Below are 25,343 nucleotides of genomic sequence, written 5' to 3'. Positions count from 1 at the left end.
GAGCTGTTTATGACTTCAAGCCTATCAACTCCCGAGATGAGGCTGGTGTAACCGAAGGGAAATGGCTAGCTAGTTAGTGCGCGCTAATAGCGTTTCAAACGTCACTCGCTCTGAGCCTTCTAGTAGTTGTTCCTCTTGCTCTACATAGGTAACGCTGCTTCGATGGTGGCTGTTGTCGTTGTGTTGCTGGTTCGAGCCCAGGGAGGAGCGAGGAGAGGGACAGAAGCTATACTGTTACACTGGCAATACTAAAGTGCCTATAAGAACATCCAATAGTCAAAGGTTAATGAAATACAAATGGTATAGAGAGAAATAGTCCTATAATTCCTATAATAACTACAACCTAAAACTTCTTACCTGGGAATATTGAAGACTCATGTTAAAAGGAACCACCAGCTTTCATATGTTCTCATGTTCTGAGCAAGGAACTGAAACGTTAGCTTTCTTACATAGCACATATTTCACTTTTACTTTCTTCTCCAATGACAATTACAACAATACTGAATGAACACTTATTTTAACTTAATATAATGCATCAACAAAAAATCAATTTAGCCTCAACTAAATAATTAAACATGTTCAATTTGGTTTAAATAATGCAAAAACAAAGTGTTGGAGAAGAAAGTAAAAGTGAAATATGTGCTATGTAAGAAATGCCACAGGCATCGCTAGTGCGTGATGGGACAAGGACATCCCTGCTGACCAAACCCTCCCCTAACCTGGACGATGCTGGGCCAATTGTATGCCGTCCCTTAGGTCTCCCGGTCGTGGCCGGCTGCGATAGAGCCTGGACTCGAACCCAGAATCTCTAGTGGCACAGCTAGCACTGCGATGCAGTGCCTTAGACCACTGCGCACTCCGGAGGCCTGAAATGTATATTTTCTAACATGCTTTATGAAAACAGTAGAACATTCATTGAATTTGGCTATTGTAGGCTACTTTTTCTTTATTAAGCCACTCACAATGTTTTTATTTAAAAAAAAAAAACAATTTGAACCCCTTTTTTTCTCTGCAATTTTTGATCTTGACTCATCGCTGCAACTCCCCAACGAGCTCGGGAGAGGAGAAGGTGGAGCCATTCGTCCTCCAAAACATGACCTGCCTAACCGCGCTCCTTAACACTCGCCAGCTTAACCCGGAAGCCAGCCGCACCAATGTGTTGGAGGAAACACCGTCCAACTGGCGCCGTAGGCAGGCTGCAGGCACCGGCCCGCCACAAGGAGTCGCTAGAGTGCAATTAGCTAAATAAAGCCCCATCTGCCAAACCCTCCCCTAACACGGACGATGCCGGGCCAATTGTGCGCAATCCTTTGGGGCCATGGCAGGTTGTGGAACAACCTGGGAATGAACCCAGGTCTGTAGTAATGACTATAGCACTGCGATGCAGTGCCTTTAGACCGCTGTGCCACTAGGGAGGCCAAAATTAAAAAAAATATGAAGATCTGAATGTGTGTGCTCTGCTGTCTTGTATATCATTGCCTCTTGGTTTCTGTACATTTTTAATTCCCTCTCCTTAGGCTATGAGGCTCACAATCTTGTGGAATTTTATTCGATGTAACTCCTATCAGGAAGGGCTGAGACCTTTGACATGACGCTAAGGGCAGCTCTGCATTCCCGTCAGTGTCTGTCACTGACTGATGTTTGTTTTCATTGCTGAGCCCTGTTGAGGAAATGCGTGAGTACACAGGAGATCTCTTGAACCCTGTCTGTGCTTATACTTTTGACATATTCTGAGGTGAATGGGAGCTGATATGGTTGTAAAGGCCTTTGCTTTGTCACAAAGGTTGCGTTTTCACTAATTGGTCTTTTGACCAATAAGGTCAGCTCTGAAAAATATTTGATGTGAAAAGATCTGATGTGATTGGGTAAAATACCAATTAGTGGAAAACATAATTGGGCTGCCTGTAATCCTAGTCACACACTTCTGCACTTAAATATATTTGTTCACATGGATTTCTTGGTGCGAGTGCAAAAACAAAGCACATCATTTTAAGTACTATTACCATGCCAGGATTTTAGGTTGTCTTGTAAGTGCAAATTGAGTGACACTGAAATGTATTGTTAATCAGGTGATTAAGATGATTAAGCTCTGGTATATCTCAACTCTCCTGGGACAGTGGTAACCACCTCATTAGATACTAGATGACAATTTTGCTTAATGTTTAAACACCCGCTAGAACTGGGTGAATAAGTTTTATCTACTGCAGTCATATACCCTTGAAAGTGCCTCGGGTACGGCATGTTTTTTTATGTCTAGGGGAAACTACAGCTTTTTAAATGCCGACACGAAACCTTCTCTGGAGATGGTTTTGAAGCGCCACTGAATGGGCATTTTACTTGGTTGTAAAATAAGGCCGCTTCTGAAGCGGGGCCGACGTCCATCACTAGGTGGCCAGAACTGTCAATCAAATAATCTTGAGCTACCTACGCGCAACCTGCCTGCAGACCAGACCTAAAAAAGTACTTTGAAGGTCGTGAGATAATATTTAGTTGAAAGAAAACACATCTTCTGTTAGGAATTGGCTCCTACGATTCCGTATTTTTGGAATGGAGGAGACTGATTTAGTTCTGTACTTTTGAGAACACAAACACTCATATCTTTCATAGCAAGTTAGCAAAGGACTGAGGGAGAGGGGAGGGGCACAGTAGAAGCAGGCCGGCCACCAGGCAGACAGTTAGAGCCGTGCACTAGGGCTGTCTATCGGCAATCAAACGCTGTATCTCGCAATGGAATGCTGTATTTTGCAATTAATTGGCTTGCAATGTCTCGCAACTGTCCCAAACCGGCTCGAAGTCTGTAACAAAAAGGGAGACAACGTGGAGATTAGGAATAACAAAAATATATTTATTAACTGAGGTAATGTAATACAATTAGCAATGGTATGTGTAATCAGTAGTGTACGTGAGTGGTTGCGTGCATAAATGTGTTGAAAGGTGCCAAAGCAAACAAACCGCCGAACATCCTAATAAGGGAAACGAGCAAAGAGAAAGAATACGGCAGACCAAGTGGGAGGGCCGTCACACAACTTCAGTAAAGCAGGGCCAATCATCATTGAATAGGCTAGGATATTCTACATGCAACATTCTACATCTTGCATCATTAGTGTCGAAAAAGTGCAGGCGAGCCAGCTGCACTGTGATTTTAAATTGTGTGGGGGGGGGTGATGTTTTCTTAACGTTAAGGATCCCAATTTTATTTAAACATTCGCACCCCTAATACTAGGTGTCATGACAGACCAACCAGTGAAAGCTCAGAGGGGGAGAGAGCACGAGGGAGAGTGTGTCCACATAAAATAACAATGGTGCTTCTGTCTTCCCCCAGGGAGCCGTGCCTATGTGCTCCTGTCACTCAGCCAGCAGGACGGTATTGAGCAGCACATGGACTTTGACAATCGCTACACCCTCCTGGAGCTGTTTGCAGAGACCACCTCCTCTGAGGAGCATGGCATCTCTTTTGAGGGAATCCACCTCCCTCAGGTAGCTACCAAATCACATTATATGTCTATGTACAGTACTTTTACTCACCAATGTGTTCCTACATGTACATCTAGAACAGGGCACGCCAACCCTGTTCCTGGAGAGCTACTGCCCTGTAGGTTTTCACTCCAACCCTGTTCCTGGAGAGCTACTGCCCTGTAGGTTTTCACTCCAACCATGTTCCTGGAGAGCTACTGCCCTGTAGGTTTTCGCTCCAACCTGAATCTAACGCACTTGATTTGAATAACTATCTGGTTGATAAGCTGAATCAGCTTATTTACAACTGGAGTTGGAGCGAAAACCAACTGGAGGGTAGCTGTCCAGGAACTGGGTTGGAGAACCCTGTCCTAGAGCAAACCAGTAAGTTACCTATTGCTAAGATGGAATGTGACGTTTTCCGTGTGCTCCAGATCCCAGGGAAGCTACTGTTCTCCCTGGTGAAGCGGTACCTGTGTGTGACGTCCTTGATGGACAAGCTCAACACGGCAGGGGTGGAGTCAAGCTCTGAGCGGCAAGACGCACCAGGCTCCTCCTCAGGGGCAGGCCACCAGCCAGAGAACCTACGTGTCCAGCGAGAGTTTGAGTTCACCATGGCCATGGCTAACCTCATCTCTGAGCTGGTTCACGTCATGGGCTGGGACCACAACCGGCAACCGCCACAGTCCAGCAGCCTGGCCCAGAGCAGGGCCTGCGGGGAGGACCAGGAGGACGTGCCGCCCCGCCGCATGCTGCGCTCCATATTCCAGCCCCGCTTCTCTGCCTCTGCCTTTCCTGTCTTTACCACCTCAAGCATGGCAGCCACAACACCACCCAAGAAGAAGACCGGCAGCGGCTTCAGGACACGCACAGACTTTGCCAGCCGCTCTGCTTACGTGGAATACGTGCAGGACAACCTGAAGAGCGGCATGTTGGTCCGTATGCTGGAGGACTATGAGGAAGTCAGCGCAGGTGATGAGGGGGACTTCCGCTACAGTAACGATGGCTCGCCACCAGTGCAGGTACAAAACATCACACCTGGTATCAGCACACAGCTGGCTCCTGAGATCTGATTAAGGGTTTAGAGTGATGACGGAGTTACAAAAACGTTTATTAACAATAGAAGCTCACATTTGCTTCAATGTGATTGGCTTATTGCGGTCTGCTTCTTTTTGTGGGCACAGGTGTACTGGAACTCCCTATCTCGGACCTACTGGGTGCACTGGCACATGGTTGAGATCATGGCCGCGGGCACCAGTGGACAGGGTGAGAAAGACGTCCAGGAGAAGGTCTCCTCCCTGACTGAGACCATCAAGCTAACGGCTGGTAAGAGGGGGTCACCTGCACCCACAGACTCGCACTTAAGTAAGTGACTTTCAACAATAGCGTGGCTCCGAAAGCATCAAGGTACATGAACTTTGAGCCCTAATGCACTTGCAGGTTATTCTGTAAACTCAACAAAATGCCCAAATATTGTTTTATTAGTAACTGTCTAATATTGTTGGTGTTGTGCTCCCTTGTATGTAGTGAGTCAGACATTCTTCTCCAAGCCTCCTGGTGGGCTGTACTCGTTGCCTTACCTGGCTGAGGGGCTGCATGCTGATGGCGCCACCCTGAGCCGGGCTGAGTGGTGGGAAGTGCTCTTCTTCATCAAGAAGCTGGAACCAAAGCAACAGCAGGAGATCAACAACATCCTACGTCAGAGCCTCGATGAACAGGCAAGTGTCCATCACGCCATCCTCCCCTCTGGCTTCAAATCCCTCACTCTCTAATCTAATCATTCTTCCTGTTCTTTTCATGACTCTCAGCCCCCATGCAAGTTGACCGTAGATGTAATGTTTTTTGACTTGCTTCTCTCTGCTTTGTCAGATGTCAGACACAGATGAGGCCACTCTTATCCGGCTGTCGGTGCCAGGCGAGGTGGCCCGTAAGTTGCTCCACTACCTGAAGCAGACCCTGCAGAACTCGTGTCTGTGGGACCTGCTCTGCTCCCACTCCTTCTCTAAACACTACATGCGGCGCGGTGGGGGAGGCCTGGAGGATGACGAGCTGCTGCCCGACGGCTGCCCGGGCTCTTCTGGCCTGGGAGGAGGACAGGGCACCTCTTCATCTGCTGGCACTGCTTCCTCCTCCTCTGTCATGGGCTCATTTTCTAAGAAGCCTAAGAAGGAGAGTCCTACAGACTATATCTCTGACACCGAGTCTGAATTGCCCATGGAAGAGTCTAACTACTCAGAAGACCTGGAGGAGAAGATGAAAGGTGTGGCAGTCAGTGTTTTTGAGCTTTGTTTGTTTTTTCAGTTGGAAAACTACCTCCAGCTGTAGCCAACACCTTTTTTCCATTGAAAGACAAGTGAAACCATTTTTGTTGTTGTAGCAAAACATTTTGCAATGTGAAAATGAAAACGAGTGTTTATTTGACAAATTCAGGTAGATCCCTCCCAATTTCAGTCCATTTGCTTCCGTTTGGTTCCTAATGAATACACCCCAGGATACAGGATGATTTACTTCATGACAGCCATTCTTACTCTAACATGCTTTGCCTTGTGTTTTCCCCACCAGTGTTCAACAACTCCAAGGTGCAGGGCAAGAAGACAGCCCTGGAGAAGCTTGGGGAGGTGGTGGACATCATGAAGAAGAGTGGCTCAGATCCAGTCCAGCAGCTGGCTGGGATCAAGTTTATCACCAAGGTCCTAGAGGACGAGGGGCCTCAGGAAAGGAGCACCCTCAGGACAGACGCTGTCCAGACCATCCGGTAAGGCTGCTGCCTGCACACCTCCTCTCTTATAGGGTCACATTTGACATTTGTGTCCTCCCAACACAATCTTTGACTTTTCTCTGCCCCCCCTCCCTCCCCACAGGGATAAAGTCCTGAAGCTTGTGGTCGACATGCTGTCTGGGCAGCCCAAGGAGAATGTGGTCAGCACCCTGCGTCTCACCCGCACCCTCATGGTCAAGTACGAGTGGAGGGTCTCCTTTGCCACGGAGGGGGGCGTCAAAGCCATCCTCTCTTGTATGCAGGAATACCCCACTGTTCCACAGATCCAGCAAGTTGCCCTGGCGGTGAGTTCCCAATCACTTTGTTGTGAGTTGTTTTTACTCCCGCCAGTTATGTAATCTAGCTAGATTTCTTACGCAGTTTTAGGGGATGACAAGTAATGAGAACTATATAGCTGTAAAGGAGAAGCTTTCTATCATGTTTCTGTCCACGATTGATTTCTTCCCTCCGCTCTAGACTCTGATGGTCGTCACAGGCGCCAGTAAGTATAACCTTAGCAGCATGAGCAGCTGCTGTCTTCCTCTTTCTGAGTCTGCCACACCCATGATGCTCGGAGTCTTTGCCAGTATTGGCTCTGCCACCCCCGAGGGCTCCAAGGGACTGCTGGCTGCCATCCCTGCTGCCATTGAACTGATGCTCAACACACCTGAGTATGTAATTTGCACCTCGACCGGCTCTCAAAGGGAATGTTAACATGCCCAACTCCTATAATGAGACTGCTTTTGTTACAGTAGAGGCTAAGGGATATCTGCTCTCTCTCTCCTACCAGGTGTATGTTGTCGGTAAGGAACGGTCTGTTGGTGATCATCATGCTGATCTCTAGTAGTAAGAGCCTGGCGGAGCAGCTGGTGGCCTGTGATGTCAGCACCGTGCTCAAGAAGTGCCTCGCGGCGTCGCGGCCAGAGAAATGGCTGGCCATCATCGCCCTCAACCACATCTCCATGGACCACAAGCTGGAGAAAAAAGGTGCGATTTCACTGCTCATCTGAACACACTCATCAATAAGTGCTGAGTTAAGGTTATGTATAGGCGTTCCTAGCTGGCTAGTTGCACATGAGCATTTTCTGCCACGCCTCTTGTATTACTATGATAGTTCCTTCTAACAATAAATAACAAAGAAAATATGACATCCCTTTCTTATGGGCTTATGTTCCAATGTGGACAACAGGGTTTTTTCGGGATCAAAATTGGGTTTAGGTTTGGTTGTGGTGGGGGCATGGCCATTTTAGAGGCTCTCCTGTTGGCCACAGTAATACAATTTTGCTGTTTTAAAGCCAATTTCATGCAATTCTACACCTTGCCATGAAGCTGAGAGGAAAATGTGCAGTTTTAAAGCAAATTTTCTGCAATTCTACACTTTTTGCCATGGCTATCAGAGTGACTCAAACATTAAAGCAAAATCAAAGGGGCCCCATGCCATGACAAAAATACTACAATTTGGGATTTTCCCTGACTGTCTAGCTTTTATTTTGGTGATTTTCCTGGAGAGAAGTGGCTTCTTTGCTTCCCTTTTTGACACCAGACCATCCTCCAAAAGTCTTTGCCTCACTGTGCGTGCAGATTAGAGGTTGACCGATTAATCGGAATGGCCGATTAATTAGGGCCGATTTCAAGTTCTCATAACAATCGGAAATCTGTATTTTTGGGCTCCGATTATTATTTTTTTGTATACCTTTTAGTTAACTAGGCAAGTCAGTTAAGAACACATATTCTTATTTTCAATGACGGCCTAGGAACTGTGGGTTAACTGCCTTGTTCAGGGGCAGAACGACAGATTTTCACCTTGTTAGCTCAGGGGTCCAATCTTGCAACCGCACAGTTAACTAGTCCAACGCTCTAACCATTGCACTCCACGAGTAGCCTGCCTGTTACGCGAATGCAGTAGAAGCCAAGGTAAATAGCTAGCTAGCATTAAACTTATATTATAAAAAACAATAAATCATAATACCTAGTTATAACTACTAATCCAGTTTAGTAGGCAATATTAACCAGGTGAAATTGTGTCATTTCTCTTGTGTTCATTGCACGCAGAGGCAGGGTATATGCAACAGTTTGGGCTGCCTGGCTCACTGCGAACTAATTTGCCAGAATTTTACGTAATTATGACATACATTGAAGGTTGTGCAATGTAACAAGGATATTTAGACTTAGGGATGCCACCCGTTTGATAAAATACCGAACGGTTCCGTATTTCACTGAAATAATAAACGTTTTGTTTTCGAAATGATAGTTTCCGGATTCGATCATATTAATGACCAAAGGCACCACCCTACTTTTGAAGCTTCCAGTCTGTTATTCAAACTCAATCAGCGTGACAGAGTGATCTCCAGCCTTGTCCTCGTCAACACTCACACCTGTGTTAACGAGAGAATCACTGACATGATGTCAGCTGGTCCTTTTGTGGCAGGGCTGAAATTCAGTGGAACTGTTTTTTGGGGATTCAGTTCATTTGCATGGCAAAGAGGGACTTTGCAATTAATTTAAATTAATCTGATAACTCTTCATAACATTCTGGAATATATGCAAATTGCTATCATACAAACTGAGGCAGCAGACTTTGTGGAAATTAATATTTGTGTCATTCTTACTTTAAGTTTACACTGAATGTTTTTCCATTATTTTCAATTGTCATAAGTTATTTGTGGCCCATAAAAACTGGGCCGCCCAGTACTTTTCTATGCACAACCCTGGACAAAGAGGATTAAGTAAGTTCTGTTCCGAATATGTCCCCTCAGAGTTGATGGAGGAGTTGGACTTCAAGGATGCGGAGCTAAAGATGCTGGTGGTGAGCCTGAAAGAGATGACAGCCAACAAGGAGGTGATCCTGACCCTGGAGCAGCTGCTCTGTGACAACTCCTCCCAGCTAGAGGAGGAGTGCAACCAGGTGACCCGTAGCCGAGAGACCTACCAGGACCTGGTGCGCCTCATGGACCAGCACCGGGCTGACCGGGCCACACAGCTCTCCATCCTCAGGTGAGACGGCGCTTTTTCAAAACTGTAACATGAAAAATGGTTCGGTACTAGAATTTGTTACTTTCGATACTTCTGTAAAGTGTGTCTCACATCATATACGGATTGAGTCTATCTAGTAATTTGTCTGGATCTTCTTAAGGGAGCAGAATAAGCTAGCCAGGATGCTTGCGCATGCAGAAGACTCGGTGCGAGACACTTTTGAGGAGAGAGAATGCCGACAGCATGGCTTCTTCAAACGAAAACATAGTACCTCCACACCTGTAGCTTGTTGACAAAATTGGCTGCAGCACGTAACTATTTGAATGCTTTGATTACAGAGCAGATGAGACAGCCCACCAGAACAACTAAGCAAAAGGTGTTACAAATCAGTGCAGTACAAGGGAGCTTTATTTCCAAAACGACATAAAAAAACTATTTTACAGATAACATTTGCATTGTAACGTTGTCCTTATTCTACGAAATTAGATTTTTTTGGAGTGACATTGACATGAACATGTATTCAACAAGACATTCATGTTAACATTATAATATGATCACACAACCCAAATGTAATGTGAAATGTGCTCATAGCTTGACAGCAATATATTTACACTACTTAGAGTTTCTGGGCTTGTTACTAGCAGTAGCCACTAGCCAGTTAACAGCCCTGGGGGGTACAATGCACCCTGGGAAGTGAAATGCAATCTGGGAACTGTAGTACGCTGTGTGAAATCTATTGTATTTCTATGGTGTGTAGACTTGCAATATACAAGCTTCAGAAGTTAGCTTGTGTTTTTGTCATTTTGAAACTTAACTATTTAATTCATTAAATTATTTAGCTATAATGAATCATAGGTCTGTCATTTGACCCAATATTATGGCCATAGATGAGCAAATTAACCCTGACATGTATCAAATTACATTTTTAAAAGTTTAGATGAAATTGTAAAATTGTGTATTGTCTGCTCTGAGTCTCTATGGTTTTGCGTAAGGAAATTGAAGGTATTCTTCTGTTCTTTAATATGGTGTTTTATTTTTGAAAGAAATTGAGTATACACTGGACAAAAGTATAATCGCAACTTGTAAAGTGTTGGTTTCATGAGGTGAAAAAAAGTCCTGTACATTTTATTATGCACAGAAAGCTTATTTCTTTCAAATTTCCAGCACAAATGTCTTTATTTCCCTGTTAGTGAGCATTTCCCCTTTGCTAAGATAATCCATCTACTTTACAGGTGTGGCATATCAAGAAGCTGATTAAACAAGCATGATCATTACACAGGTGCACCTTGTCCTGGGGACAATAAAAGGCCACTTTAAAATGTGCAGTTTTGTCACAGAACATAATGCCACAGATGTCTCAAGTTTTGAGGAAGCGTGCAATTGGCATGCAGACTGCAGGAATGTCCACCAGAGCTGTTGACAGAGAATTGAACATTGATTTCTCTACCGTAACGTCGCTTTAGAGAATTTGGCAGTACGTCCAACCGGCCTCTCACCCACAGACCACGTGTACCCATGCCAGCCCAGGACCTTGACATCCAACTTCTACACCTGTGGGATTGTCTGAGGGGGCGGAGTTCTGAGGAGTATTAATGTCTGTAATAAAGCCCTTTTGTGGCAAACTCATTCTTATTGGCTGGGCCTGGATCCCTACCCTTGGCTGTGCCTGGATCCCTACCCTTGGCTGTGCCCCTGCCTAGTCATGTAAAATCCATAGATTAGTGCCTAATGAATTTATTTCAATTGACTGATTTACTTATGTACTGTAATTTAGTCAAATCTTTGAAATTGTTGCATGTAGCGTTTTATTTTTGTTCAGTATAGAATAAAAAATTATATTTTATTTGCTCTACCAGTAATCAAACTATTGTTCAATGTTTAAAAAAACTAAAGCCCAGTGGTTATTCTGTGACTAAGTACAACGCTTTCTTATTTTTTTTCTCTCCATAGTATAGTTTCGGTATCGAGTATCGATGTAAAATATCTGGTATTGTGACAAAACACTAACTACAGGGTTTACTTGTTGGAATGCCATGTCAGTGCCTAGATCCTGTCATCAATACTGTGTAATGAACCCCAAAGGGCCGTAGGTTATGTACTGTGCCTATGGAAAGTATTCAGACCCCTTTTCCACATTTTGTTACCTTACAGCCTTATTCGAAAATGGATTTTAAAAAATGAATCCTCAATCTACACACACTGACAAAGCAAAAACAGGTTTTCAGAAATGTTTGCAAATGTAATAAAAAAATCATATTTAAATAACTATTTACTCAGTACTTTACCCTTTACTCAGTACTTTGTTGACGCAGTGATTACAGCCTCGAGTCTTAGGTATGACACTACAAGCTTGGCACACCTGTATTTGGGTAGTTTCTCCCATTCTTCTCTGCAGATCCTCAAGCTCTGTCAGGTTGAATTGGGAGCATTACTGCACAGCTATTTTTCGGTCTTTCCATAGATGTTAGATCGGGTTCAAGTCCGGGCTCTGGCTGGGCCACTCAAGGACATTCGGACGCTTGTCCCGAAACCATTCCTGCGTTGTTGGCTGTGTGCTTAGGGTTGTCTTCCTGTTGAAAGGTGAACCTTCCCCCCAGTCTGAGGTCCTGAGGGCTCTGGAGCAGGTTTTCATAAAGGATCTCTCTGTACTTTGCTCTGTTCATCTTTGCCACAATCCTGACTAGTCTCCTAGTCCCTGCCTCTGAAAACATCCCCACAGCATGATGCTGCCACCGCCATGCTTCACCGTAAGGATGGTGGAGGGTTTCCTCCAGACGTGACTTTGGCGTTCAGGCCAAAGAGTTCAATCTTGATTTCGTCAGACCAGAGAATCTTGTTTCTCATGGTCTGCGAGTCTTTAACTCTAAGCGGGTTGTCATGTCACTGAGGAGTCACTTCTGGCTGGCCACTCTACCATAAAGTCCTGATTGGTGGTGTGCTGCAGAGATGGTTGTCCTTCAGGAAGGTTCTCCACTCTCCACAGAGGAATTCTAGAGCTCTGTCAGAGTGACCATCAGGTTTTTTTTGTCACCTCCCTGACCAAAGGCCCTAAACCCCTGATTGCTCAGTTTGACTGACTTCCAGTTTGACTACTTCCATTTTAAGAATGATGGAGGCCACTGTTTTTTTTAGGGACCTTCAATGCTGTAGACATTTTTTTGGTACCCTTCCCCAGATCTGTGCCCTGACAAAATCCTGTCTTGTAGCTCTATGGACAATTCCTTTGACCTCATGGCTTGGTTTTTGCTCTAATATGCACTGTCAACTGTGGGACATTTTTATAGACCGGTGTGTGCTTTTCCAAATCATGTCCAGTCAATTGATTTACCACAGGTGGACTCCAATCTAGTTGTAGAAACATCTGAAGGATGATCAATGGAAACAGGATACACCTGAGCTCAATTTCGAGTCTCATAGCAAAGGGGCTGAATACTTATGTAAATAAGCAAAAAATTACATTTGCAAAAATGTCAACCTGTTTTTGCTTTGTTATTGTGTGTAGATTGCTGAGGAAATTATTTTATTTAATCAAATTTAGAATAATGCTGTAACATAACAAAATGTGGAAAAACTCAAGGGGTCTGAATACTTTCCGAATGGCACTGTATATATGCAATGCATGTATTGTGTCAGGTGGTTACAGTTGTGACTGTTTTTATATTATCTCCTGTAGAATATTGAACAAGGTCTTGGACAATTACCAGGAGGATCTGCTTCCATGGCATGAGAGCATAGAACCATGCTTGTCTTCTATGACCACATTCATCAATGACCGTGAGGTAAGAAAGATCTTCCCACATGTGGCTGATGGCACCTTAATTGGGGAGGACTGGCTCATGGTAATGACTCAAATGGAATGGTATCAAACATATGGTTTCAATGTGTTTGATTTCAATCCATTCCAGCCATTATTTTGACCTGCCCTCACCAGCCTCCTGTGGATCCTCCATGATTATAAACGCATAGCTATAATCCTGTGTTTCTATTTTAGCTAATGGTCATGACACAAGTTTTTTTCTCTCTTTTTTTCCCCTAGGTTGTCCAGCAGCTCATCCGCTTCCTGTATCGCCTGGCCTCTCTGAACAAAGACTATGCCGTGGTGATGTGTCGTCTGGGTACAAAGGAAGCCCTGGTCAAGGCGCTGGACAAGCACAGTGTCAACCTGCTTATGGTCACAGAGCTGCGGGACTTAATCACAGACTGTGATAAGTACGCCAATCTCTACAAGAAAATGACCACCAGTGTTCTGGCTGGTTGCATACAGGTTTAGTACAAGTGCTACTATCTAACTATTCAGCAGTTATATTTTAACTCCACATTGTTTGTTTTTTTCCACAGCTAAACCTATTGTTCTTTAATTAAAAATAAAATAATTACCTTGACATGGTCAAATAACTCAAGCATAGATTGGTAACTTTTGAGTAACTTTGTTAAAAAGAATGGCATCAATTCACTATAGGTGGCGCTGTCATGATCATTCACTTAAATCATCATATCCGCCACCCCGTTTGACCTAGTGACTTGAATCGGTGTGTTTAGTTGTCAAATTTGCCTCAAGGACCCATAAGGTCCATTAGTATAGATTTCCCTCCATCTTTGACATTTGCAAGACGTGATAGCATGCTAAAATGTGCAAAAAAATACTTTAAAAATCTTATGAACCATATAACCAAAAAACACAATTTGGGATGTAGGCCCATGGTACAGTTGATGTCGGAAGTTTACATACACTTAGGTTGGAGTCATTAAACTCGTTTTTCAACCACTCCACAAATTTCTTGTTAATCTTTGGGACCTCAGATGACACGAAAGAGAGGTTGAACAGGCTAGTAATAGGGGTGGCAACAATTTCTGCAGATAATTTTTAGAAAGAAAGGGTCCAGATTGTCTAGCCCGGCTGATTTGTAGGGGTCCAGATTTTGCAGCTCTTTCAGAACATCAGCTGACTGGATTTGGGAGAAGGAGAAATGGGGAATGCTTGTGCGAGTTGTTGTGGGGTGTGTAGTGCTTTTGACCGGGGTAGGGGTAGCCAGGTGGAAAGCATGGCCAGCTGTAGAAAAATGCTTATTGAAATTCTCAATTATATAGTGGATTTATCATTGGTGACAGTGTTTCCTATCCTCAGTGCAGTGGGCAGCTGGGAGGAGGTGTATTTATTCTCCATAGACTTTAGTGTCCCAGAACCTTTTTGAGTTTGTGTTGCAGGAAGCAAATTTCTGCTTAAAAAAGTTAGTCTTGGCTTTTCTAACTGCCTGTGTATATTGGTTTCTAGCTTCCATGAAAAGTTGCATATCATAGGGGCTGTTCGATGCTAATGCAGAATGCCATAGGATGTTTTTGTGTTGGTTAAGGGCATTCAGGTCTGGAGAGAACCAAGGGCTATATCTGTTCCTGGTTCTAAATTTCTTGAAAGGGGTATGCTTATTTAAGATGGTGAGGAAGGCATTAAAAAAAAAAAACCCAGGCATCCTCTACTGACGGGATGAGGTCAATATCCTTCCAGGATACCCCGGCCAGGTCGATTAGAAAGGCCTGCTCGCTGAAGTGTTTCAGGGAGCATTTGACAGTGATGAGTGGAGGTCTTTTGGCCGCTGACCCATTACGGATGCAGGCAATGAGGCAGTGAACGCTGAGATCTTGGTTGAAAACATCAGAGGTGTATTTAGAGGGCAAGTTGGTTAGGATGATATCTATGAGGGTGCCAGTGTTTACGGCTTTGGGGTGGTACTTGGAAGGTTCATTGATAATTTCCAGTTTAGGTCACCTAGCAGCACGAGCTCTGAAGATTGATGGGGGGCAATCAGTTCACATATGGTGTCCAGAGCACAGCTGGGGGCAGAGAGTGGTCTATAGCAGGCGGCAACGGTGAGAGACTTGTTTTTAGAGTGGTGATTTTTAAAAGTAGAAGTTCAAATTGTTTGGGTACAGACCTGGATAGTAGGACAGAACTCTTCCAGGGTTTTTGGTGGTCTTCCTAAGCCAGGATTCAGACACTGCTAGAACATCCGGGTTGGCAGTGTGCTAAAGCAGTGAATAAAACAAACTTAGGGAGGAGGCTTCTAATATTAACATGCATGAAACCAAGGCTATTACGGTTCCAGATGTCATCAAAAGAGAGCGCCTGGGGAATAGGAGTGGAGCTAGGCACGGCAGGGCCTGGATTCACCTCTACATCACCAGAGGAACAGAGTAGGATAAGGGTACGGCTAAAAGCTACGAGAATTGTTCGTCTTGAACATGGGTGTCAAACTCTGGCCCGTGGGCCAAATTTGGCCCGCGGGGTAATTATATTTGGCCCGCGAGACAATACCAAATTACTACTAGAGCTGGCCCGCCGGTATTATACAGCGCATTCACCACTAATACTACGAATCCCATAATGCTCTGCTGTTTTCGCGCGCCAATCAGGACAGGACCCAGAAACGCTCTCTCCTCTGTGACAGTAGTCATAGCAACATAGACGCTACAACTGTCAGCGAGCTAACCCTTCCCAAAAATGGCGAAAAGAAAGGCAGAAAACAGGAGCTTTCTGGACAAGTGGGAGGCAGAATATCTGTTTACATATGTAAAAGACAAACCTGTTTGTCTTGTTTGTGGAGTCAACGTGGCTGTAAGTAAGGAGTACAACATTAGACGACACTATGAAACGAAACACCATGACAAATACAAGGACCTGGACATGACTCAAAGGAGCCAGAAAGTAGAGGAGATGAAAAGAAGTTTGGTTTCACAACAGAATATGTTTAAAAAAGCCACATCACAAAGCGAGGCTGCTGTAAAGGCTAGTTATATAGTGGCAGCAGAGATCGCAAAATCAGCCCGGCCCTTTAATGAGGGAGAGTTCATGAAAAAGTGCATGATGAAGGTTTGTGACCTCGTATGCCCAGAGAAAAAACAAGCATTTTCAAACGTGAGCCTGAGCAGGAACACAGTAGCTGATCACACATGTGATCTTGCCACCAATCTGTATGACCAGCTGATGGAAAAGGGAAAAGATTTTGTTGCGTTCTCCCTCGCTGTGGATGAGAGCTGCGACGCATCTGATACTGCTCAGCTGTCAGTCTTCATCCGTGGAGTGGACTCAAATCTGTGTGTTACGGAGGAGCTATTAGGATTCAAATCAATGCATGGCACAACCACAGGAAAGGAAATCTTTGAGGAGGTTTCCAAATGTGTAACTGAAATAAAGCTGCCGTCGGATAAACTCGTTGGATTAACGACAGATGGTGCGCCAGCGATGTGCGGTAAAAAGAGTGGACTGGTGGGCATGGTTCGGGAGAAGATGCGGGAAGAGAACTGTGCAGGTGAGCTAACTGTTTACCACTGCATCATACATCAGGAAGCACTGTGTGCCAAAGCCCTAAAGATGGAACATGTTATGACCACAGTAACACAGGTAGTTAACTTTATAAGAGCCAAAGGTCTAAATCACCGCCAGTTTAAATCTTTTCTGGAGGAGTGTGGTTCGGAATACGCAGACGTGCCGTATCACACAGAGGTGAGATGGCTAAGCAGAGGAAAAGTACTGAACAGATGTTTTGAGCTGCGTGAGGAAATATGTCAATTCCTGGAAACCAAAGGGAAGGATACAGCAGAGCTCCGGGAGCAAAAGTTCCTGTGTGAGCTGGCCTTTCTCTGTGACATCTCGAGCCATCTCGATGCGCTGAACCTGCAGCATCAGGGGCGGGGGCGCATCATCACAGACATGTACGCTGCAGTGAGGGCCTTCAAAACTAAACTGTGCCTGTGGGAGAATCAGATGCTGCAAGGAAACCCTTGCCATTTTCCCTGCTGCCAATCCATAAAAGCGCAGATCTCTACCGCCGTGTTCCCATGCGCACAGTTTGCTGAAAAACTCAGTGTTCTCGCCGCTGAGTTTAGCCGACGATTTGCCGACTTCGATGCCCAGAAATGCAAGTTTGAACTGCTTAGTAATCCCTTCGCAGTTGATGTGGAAAATGCACCAACCAACATCCAAATGGAGCTGATTGAACTCCAGTGCAACGACACGCTGAAGTCAAAGTATGATGCTGTGGGCGCCGCACAGTTTCCACGGTTCATCCCTGACACAATGCCTCAGCTCCGCACCCAAGCTGCTCAGATGCTCTCCATGTTCGGCAGCACTTATCTATGCGAGCAACTTTTCTCCTCGATGAAGATGACCAAAACAACTCACAGGAGACGTCTGACTGATGAACATCTTCGCTCGATACTGAGGATTTCTTTAGCTCAGAGCTTGAGCCCAGACATTGATGAACTAGCATCCAAGAAGAGATGCCAGGTATCTGGCTTGGGCACATCAGATTAGACCAGTGTGCAATAATTAACGTTTTCTTTATGCACTTTTTCTTGCTACAAGGCATGGGCTTGAATGGTTGATTGATTTATTATCATTTTATTTGTAAAATTATTAGCCAGTGGAAAAAGTTTATTTTGGTATTTAAATCAGAAGGCTGCAAATAGAAAAGAGGCATACAATTTTTATTTAAATTTTATTTATTTAATAAATGAATGCCATTGATGTGTTTTTTCATTTGAAATTTGATTTTGCATGTCTCCGCTATTAAATTATATATTGTATGGTAATAAGCGATGCTTGTTCCATATTCAATGTTAAAGCAAAACTTGTTTGGGTCCATATTAAAAGGTTAATTTGTTCAATGTTGGCCCGTGACTTTGTTCAGGTTTTACATTTTGGCCCACTGGGTATTTGAGTTTGACACCCCTGGTCTAGAACGTCCGGAACCGAGAGTAAAAGGAAGATTCTGGGGGCGATAAAATAGCTTCAAGGTAATGTACAGACAAAGGTATGGTAGGATGTGAATACATTGCAGGTCAACCTAGGTATTGAGTGATGAGAGAGATATTGTCTCTAGAAACGTAATTGAAACCAGGTGATGTCATCGCATGTGTGGGTGGTGGAACTGAAATGTTGGATAAGGTATAATGAGCAGGGATAGTGGCTCTACAGTGAAATAAGCCACTAAACACTAACCAGAACAGCAATGGACAAGGCATATTAACATTAAGGAGAGGCATGCTTAGTCGAGTGATCATAAGGGTCCAGTGAGTAGTGAGGTTGGTTGGGGTAACGGCGATTCACACAACTAGCCAGGCCATCGGTAGCAAGATAGCATAGGATGGAGGTCTGTTTTTAGCCACCTTGTGCGTTTCCATCGATAGATTAGTGGGGTTCCGTGTGGTAGAGGGGATCAATCCAATTGGCAAAATAGTTATAGTGACCCAAGAAAAATTGTCCGATAGACCTATTCAGATAGCAGCCGATAAGACTGCTAACGATTAGTGGGCCGCAGATGGGCTTTCAGGTAACGTTGCGACGGAGGGGCCAGTTGGATAACTCCCTCGGGCAGATAACGTCGGTAGTCCAGTCGGGAAGGCCTGGTGGGGCTCCGTATCGGCAGTAAAACAGGTCCGGATAGGTGATTGTAGTCCAGGAGTGGCTGATGGAACTCTTCAGCTGGTTAGCTCTGGAATAATTGATGTTTGCTCCGGGATCGGAGCAGGAAGAAGGAAGAAGCCACTGCTCCAAAACCGCCATAAAAAGCCAGACTAGGGTTTGCAACTGCACATGAGGACAAAGATTGTACTTTTTGGAGAAATGTCCTCTGGTCTGATGAAACAAAAATAGAACTGTTTGGCCATAATGACCATCGTTATGTTTGGAGTAAAAAGGGGGATGCTTGCAAGCCGAAGAACGCCATCCCAACCTTGAAGCAAGGGGGTGGCAGCATCATGTTGTGGGGTGTTTTGCTGCAAGAGGGACTGGTGCACTTCACAAAATAGATGGCAAAATGAGAAAGTAAAATGATGTGGATATATTGAAGCAACATCTCAAGACATCAGTCAGGAAGTTAAAGCTCAGTCGCAAATGGGTGTTCCAAATGGACAATGACCCCAAGCATACTTCCAAAGTTGTGGCAAAATGGCTTAAGGACAACAAAGTCAAGGTATTGGAGTGGCCATCACAAAGCTCTGACCTCAATTCTATAGAACATTTGTGGGCAGAACTGAAAAAGCGTGTGCGAGCAAGGAGGCCTACAAACCTGACTCAGTTACACACGTTCTGTCAGGAGGAATGGGCTAAAATTCACCCAACTTATTGTGGAAAGCTTGTGGAAGGCTACCCAAAACGTTTGACCCAAGTTAAACAATTTTAAAGGCAATGCTACCAAATACTAATTGAGTGTACTGGGAATGTGATGAAAGAAATAAACGCTGAAATAAATCATTCTCTCTATGTCGAGTTGTGAAAAACTGAGCTTAAATGTATTTGACTAAGGTGTATGTAACCTTCTGACTTCAACTGTATGTTTTAACTTAGTTTGAGAAAAGCTAATGGATTGGTCAAAATATGGCTGGCAGATTATAGACAAATCAAAAATCTGGTTTTACTTGTACATTTAAATCACTGTAAATCCACTTCACGGTGGATTTACTTCAATCGCTATCATGGACATCTCTAAGATTAACCACACTGAATCTGGAAGAAAACTATTAACTCATTCTTTGCGTATGTAACACTAATGCTCAATCATCTGCAAACATCTTCATGAACCATATCAGATTCACTCCAGATGTTGTATTTAGACTCATGAATGAACATAAAGGATGATAGTTCGTACATGATAGTGCTTGCTTTGTTATCCAAATTATCTTGTGTCCTTTGTCATCCTGTGAACCCAGTTCATTGCTGCTCGCTGCTATATTTTTACTTGTTGTTTTTAGAAGTGTGACTTCAATAGGGATGTCACATTTTGGCTTGCAAGTGTCATGCCACTCTGTTGCTAATAGCTCATTTGTAACCCGTGCTGTCCTTTCTAACCAAATACAGATGGTGTTGGGCCAAATAGAGGAGCATCGGCGAAGCCACCAGCCAATCAACATCCCCTTCTTTGACGTCTTTCTGCACAATCTGTGCCAAGGTATATTTACTTTTAGCTGACTCAAAGCACAGCTAATACCAGACACGCAAAGAAATGGTGCCAAAATCAGGGCTCCAAACTAACATTTCCCCTAACTTCTTCAGTTGGTGGCACCATCCCATGATTTGATTGCACCCCCAAAAAATAGTATAATTTCAGTGGCACAAAAAAAGTAGTTATATTTTAAAGTAATTCTAACGTAATCCACAATGCTTTATTAAGAAGTGTAATACACCTGCATTGCTTGCTGTTTAGGGTTTTAGGCTGGGTTTCTGTACAGCGCTTTGATATATCAGCTGATGTAAGAAGGGCTATATAAATACATTTGATTTGATTTAATAGACCACTGAGATGGTATTCAATAAATACAGTGCCTTGCGAAAGTATTCGGCCCCCTTGAACTTTGCGACCTTTTGCTACATTTCAGGCTTCAAACATAAAGATATAAAACTGTATTTTTTTGTGAAGAATCAACAACAAGTGGGACACAATCATGAAGTGGAACGACATTTATTGGAAATTTCAAACTTGTTTAACAAATCAAAAACTGAAAAATTGGGCGTGCAAAATTATTCAGCCCCTTTACTTTCAGTGCAGCAAACTCTCTCCAGAAGTTCAGTGAGGATCTCTGAATGATCCAATGTTGACCTAAATGACTAATGATGATAAATACAATCCACCTGTCTGTAATCAAGTCTCCGTATAAATGCACTTGCACTGTGGTAGTCTCAGAGGTCCGTTAAAAGCGCAGAGAGCATCATGAAGAACAAGGAACACACCAGGCAGGTCCGAGATACTGTTGTGAAGAAGTTTAAAGCCGGATTTGGATACAAAAAGATTTCCCAAGCTTTAAACATCCCAAGGAGTACTGTGCAAGCGATAATATTGAAATGGAAGGAGTATCAGACCACTGCAAATCTACCAAGACCTGGCCGTCCCTCTAAACTTTCAGCTCATACAAGGAGAAGACTGATCAGAGATGCAGCCAAGAGGCCCATGATCACTCTGGATGAACTGCAGAGATCTACAGCTGAGGTGGGAGACTCTGTCCATAGGACAACAATCAGTCGTATATTGCACAAATCTGGCCTTTATGGAAGAGTGGCAAGAAGAAAGCCATTTCTTAAAGATATCCATAAAAAGTGTTGTTTAAAGTATGCCACAAGCCACCTGGGAGACACACCAAACATGTGGAAAAAGGTGCTCTGGTCAGATGAAACCAAAATTGAACTTTTTGGCAACAATGCAAAACGTTATGTTTGGCGTAAAAGCAACACAGCTCATCACCCTGAACACACCATACCCACTGTCAAACATGGTGGTGGCAGCATCATGGTTTGGGCCTGCTTTTCTTCAGCAGGGACAGGGAAGATGGTTAAAATTGTTGGGAAGATGGATGGAGCCAAATACAGGACCATTCTGGAAGAAAACCTGATGGAGTCTGCAAAAGACCTGAGACTGGGACGGAGATCTACATTGGAATGGTTCAAAAATAAACATATCCAGGTGTTAGAATGGCCAAGTCAAAGTCCAGACCTGAATCCAATCGAGAATATGTGGAAAGAACTGAAAACTGCTGTTCACAAATGCTCTCCATCCAACCTCACTGAGCTCGAGCTGTTTTGCAAGGAGGAATGGGAAAAAATGTCAGTCTCTCGATGTGCAAAACTGATAGAGACATACCCCAAGCGACTTACAGCTGTAATCGCAGCAAAAGGTGGAGCTACAAAGTATTAACTTAAGGGGGCTGAATAATTTTGCACGCCCAATTTTTCAGTTTTTGATTTGTTAAAAAAGTTTGAAATATCCAATAAATGTCGTTCCACTTCATGATTGTGTCCCACTTGTTGTTGATTCTTCACAAAAAAATACAGTTTTATATCTTTATGTTTGAAGCCTGAAATGTGGCAAAAGGTCGCAAAGTTCAAGGGGGCCGAATACTTTCGCAAGGCACTGTAAGTTAATCCAGTGATTATCAAATCAAAATCGAATCATTTTATTGGTCGCTTACACATTTTGCAGATGTTATTGCAGGTGCAGCGATATGCTTATGTTTCTATTTATGTTTGGGGCGGCAGTTAGCCTAGTGGTTAGAGCGTTGGGCCAGTAACTGAAAGGTTGCTAGATTGAATCCCAGAGTTGACAAGGTAAAAATCTGTCATTCTGCCCCTGAACAAGTCAGCTAACCCACTGTTCCTAAGCTGTCGTTGTAAATAAGAATGTATTCTTAACTGATTTGCCTAGTTAAATAAAGATTAAATCAACATTTCAAAGATTCTAGCTACAGCAGTGCACTAAAACAGAACAATTCAAACAAATTCGGGCTCCTGAGTCGCGCAGCGGTCTAAGGCACTGCACCTCAGTGCAAGAGGCGTCATTACATTCCCTTGTTTGAATCCAGGCTGTATCACATCCAGCCGTGATTGGGAGTCCCATAGGGTGGCGCACAATTTGTTAAATAAAGGTTAATAATATTAAAATAAATATACAGTGGGGCAAAAAAGTATTTAGTCAGCCACCAATTGTGCAAGTTCTCAGGTACACTAGGTACACTTCAACTATGACAGACAAAATGAGAAGAAAAAAATCCAGAAAATCACATTGTAGGATTTTTTATGAATTTATTTGCAAATTATGGTGGAAAATAAGTATTTGGTCAATACCAAAAGTATATCTCAATACTTTGTTATATACCCTTTGTTGGCAATGACAGAGGTCAAACGTTTTCTGTAAGTCTTCACAAGATTTTCACACACTGTTGCTGGTATTTTGGCCCATTCCTCCAGCCTGGAAAGGACGAGATAGCTACAAACCAACAGGCTTGGCTTCAACCCCGCAACACACACACCAATTGATTTAATGGAGCGCTGAATTAATATATTTTTTTCTCTTGCTTTGTTTGCTCTTTTCCATATTATGTCGATCTCTGGTAAGCTACCCAGGAAAGGGCTGAAAATAGCCCATATTGGCCTCCCGGGTGGTGCAGTGGTTAAGGGTGCTGTACTGCTGTGCCACCAGAGACTCTGGGTTTGCGCCCAGGCTCTGTCGGAACCGGCCGCGACCGGGAGGTCCGTGGGGCGACGCACAATTGGCCTAGCGTCGTCCGGGTTAGGGAAGGTTTGGCCGGTAGGGGATATCCTTGTCTCATCGCGCACCAGTGACTCCTGTGGCGGGCCGGGCGCAGTACGCGTTAACCAAGGTTGCCGGGTGCACAGTGTTTCCTCCGACACATTGGTGCGGCTGGTTTCCGGGTTGGATGCGCGCTGTGTTAAGAAGCAGTGCGTCTTGGTTGGGTTGTGTATCGGAAGACGCATGACTTTCAACCTTCGTCTCCTACCCGAGCCCGTACGGGAGTTGTAGTGATGAGACAGGATAGTAGCTACTACAACAATTGGATACCACAAAATTGGGGAGAAAAAGGGGTAAAAAAAAAGATTAACACATGTAGCCTTAGAAATAAGGTTAATGAAATTAATAACAGGAAGGTTGCAAGTTCGAATCCCACTGTTCCTAGGCCGTCATTGAAAATAAGAATTTGTTCTTAACTGACTTTCCTGGTAAAATAAAAAAATAACATCAGATAATATTCAAATGTTAACCATTTCTGAGACTCATTTAGGTCATTCAGTTGATGAAACAGCAGTAGCAATACAAGAATATAACATCTATATAAGAGACAAACGCTTATGCGGGAGGTGTTGCTGTATATATTCAGAGCTATTTCCTTGTAATGCTTAGAGAAGATCTTATCTGAAGTGTTGTGCCAAGTGAACCAGCAACCACATCTGAAGCCTTTTCTTTTGGGGTGTTTCTATAGGCCACCAAGTGCTAACAGTCAGTATCTCAATAATATGTGTGAAATGTTTGATAGTGTATGTGATGTAAATAGATGTCTATTTTCTTGGGGACCTGAATATTGACTGGTTTTCATCAAGCTTGTCCGCTCAATAGGAAGCTTCTCACTGTAACCAGTGCCTGTAATCTGGTTCAGGTTATTAATCAACCTACTGTACCAGGGTGTTTACAAATACTACAGGGTCAAGATTATCCAAATGTATCGATCACATTTTTACTAATACTGTAGAACTTTGATCTAAAGCTGTATCCGTACCCATTGGATGCAGTGATCACAATATTATGGCTATATCCAGGAAAGCCAAAGTTCCAAAAGCTTGGCCTAAAATAGTATATAAGAGATCATTCAAAAGATTTTGCTCTGATTCTTATGTGGGTGATGTAAAAAATATTTGTTGGTCTAATTTGATTAATAAGGAGAATCAAGACGCTGCATTTGATGAATTTATGAAATTGCATCTTTCAATTATTGATAAACATGCACCTGTTTATTTAAGACTGTTAACTGTTAAGGCTCCATGGATTGAGGAATTGAAAAACTGTATGGTTGAAAGAGATCGTGGAACAGAAGGTGTGGCTAATAAGTCTGGCTTTCTGAAAATTGAGAAATGATGTGACTAAACTCCAATCTTTTTTTTTTTTTTAATGAAGCCAAGATCAATGATATAAAGAATGATTGAGATAAAAGTACTTTAAATTAAGTTCAAATGTATTTATAAAGCCCTTCGTACATCAGCTGATATCTCAAAGTGCTGTACAGAAACTCAGCCTAAAACCCCAAACAGCAAGCAATGCAGGTGTAGAAGCACGGTGGCTAGGAAAAACTCCCTATAAAGGCCAAAACCTAGGAAGAAACCTAGAGAGGAACCAGGCTATGTGGGGTGGCCAGTCCTCTTCTGGCTGTGCCGGGTGGAGATTATAACAGAACATGGCCAAGATGTTCAAATGTTCATAAATGACCAGCATGGTCGAATAATAATAAGGCAGAACAGTTGAAACTAGAGCAGCAGCACAGTCAGGTGGACTGGGGACAGCAAGGAGTCATCATGTCAGGTATTCCTGGGGCATGGTCCTAGGGCTCAGGTCCTCTGAGAGAGAGAGAGAAAGAAAGAGAGAATTAGAGAGAGCATATGTGGGATGGCCAGTCCTCTTCTGGCTGTGCCGGGTGGAGATTATAACAGAACATGGCCAAGATGTTCAAATGTTCATAAATGACCAGCATGGTCGAATAATAATAAGGCAGAACAGTTGAAACTGGAGCAGCAGCATGTCCAGGTGGACTGGGGACAGCAAGGAGTCATCATGTCTGGTAGTCCTGGGGCATGGTCCTAGGGCTCAGGTCCTCCGAGAGAGAGAAAGAA

General features: G+C 43.7%; 1 protein-coding gene across 5 annotated transcripts in view; it reads left to right on the top strand.

Annotated features, from left to right (window-relative positions):
• The window catches only part of LOC110527477 (cullin-9), a 67,094-nt gene that overhangs the window by 3,873 nt on the left and 37,878 nt on the right, over window positions 1-25,343 (top strand). For 4 of the 5 annotated variants that reach the window (XM_021608776.2, XM_021608765.2, XM_021608783.2 and 1 more), the window contains exons 3-15: window positions 3,323-3,477; window positions 3,888-4,475; window positions 4,638-4,818; window positions 4,981-5,171; window positions 5,323-5,713; window positions 6,016-6,208; window positions 6,315-6,516; window positions 6,689-6,882; window positions 7,002-7,198; window positions 8,968-9,205; window positions 12,858-12,963; window positions 13,221-13,448; window positions 20,037-20,127. In XM_021608776.2, coding sequence (XP_021464451.2) covers window positions 3,323-3,477; window positions 3,888-4,475; window positions 4,638-4,818; window positions 4,981-5,171; window positions 5,323-5,713; window positions 6,016-6,208; window positions 6,315-6,516; window positions 6,689-6,882; window positions 7,002-7,198; window positions 8,968-9,205; window positions 12,858-12,963; window positions 13,221-13,448; window positions 20,037-20,127 — 2,955 coding nt within the window. The remainder of the gene's footprint in view (window positions 1-3,322; window positions 3,478-3,887; window positions 4,476-4,637; window positions 4,819-4,980; window positions 5,172-5,322; window positions 5,714-6,015; window positions 6,209-6,314; window positions 6,517-6,688; window positions 6,883-7,001; window positions 7,199-8,967; window positions 9,206-12,857; window positions 12,964-13,220; window positions 13,449-20,036; window positions 20,128-25,343) is intronic. The other variant, XM_021608792.2, reaches the window with a different exon arrangement.

This window comes from Oncorhynchus mykiss, chromosome 1, assembly GCF_013265735.2.
Source record: "Oncorhynchus mykiss isolate Arlee chromosome 1, USDA_OmykA_1.1, whole genome shotgun sequence".
NCBI classification, from domain to species: Eukaryota; Metazoa; Chordata; class Actinopteri; order Salmoniformes; family Salmonidae; genus Oncorhynchus; species Oncorhynchus mykiss.
Note: the sequence above shows the minus strand (reverse complement) of the source record. Positions and strands in the feature narration are given on the sequence as shown.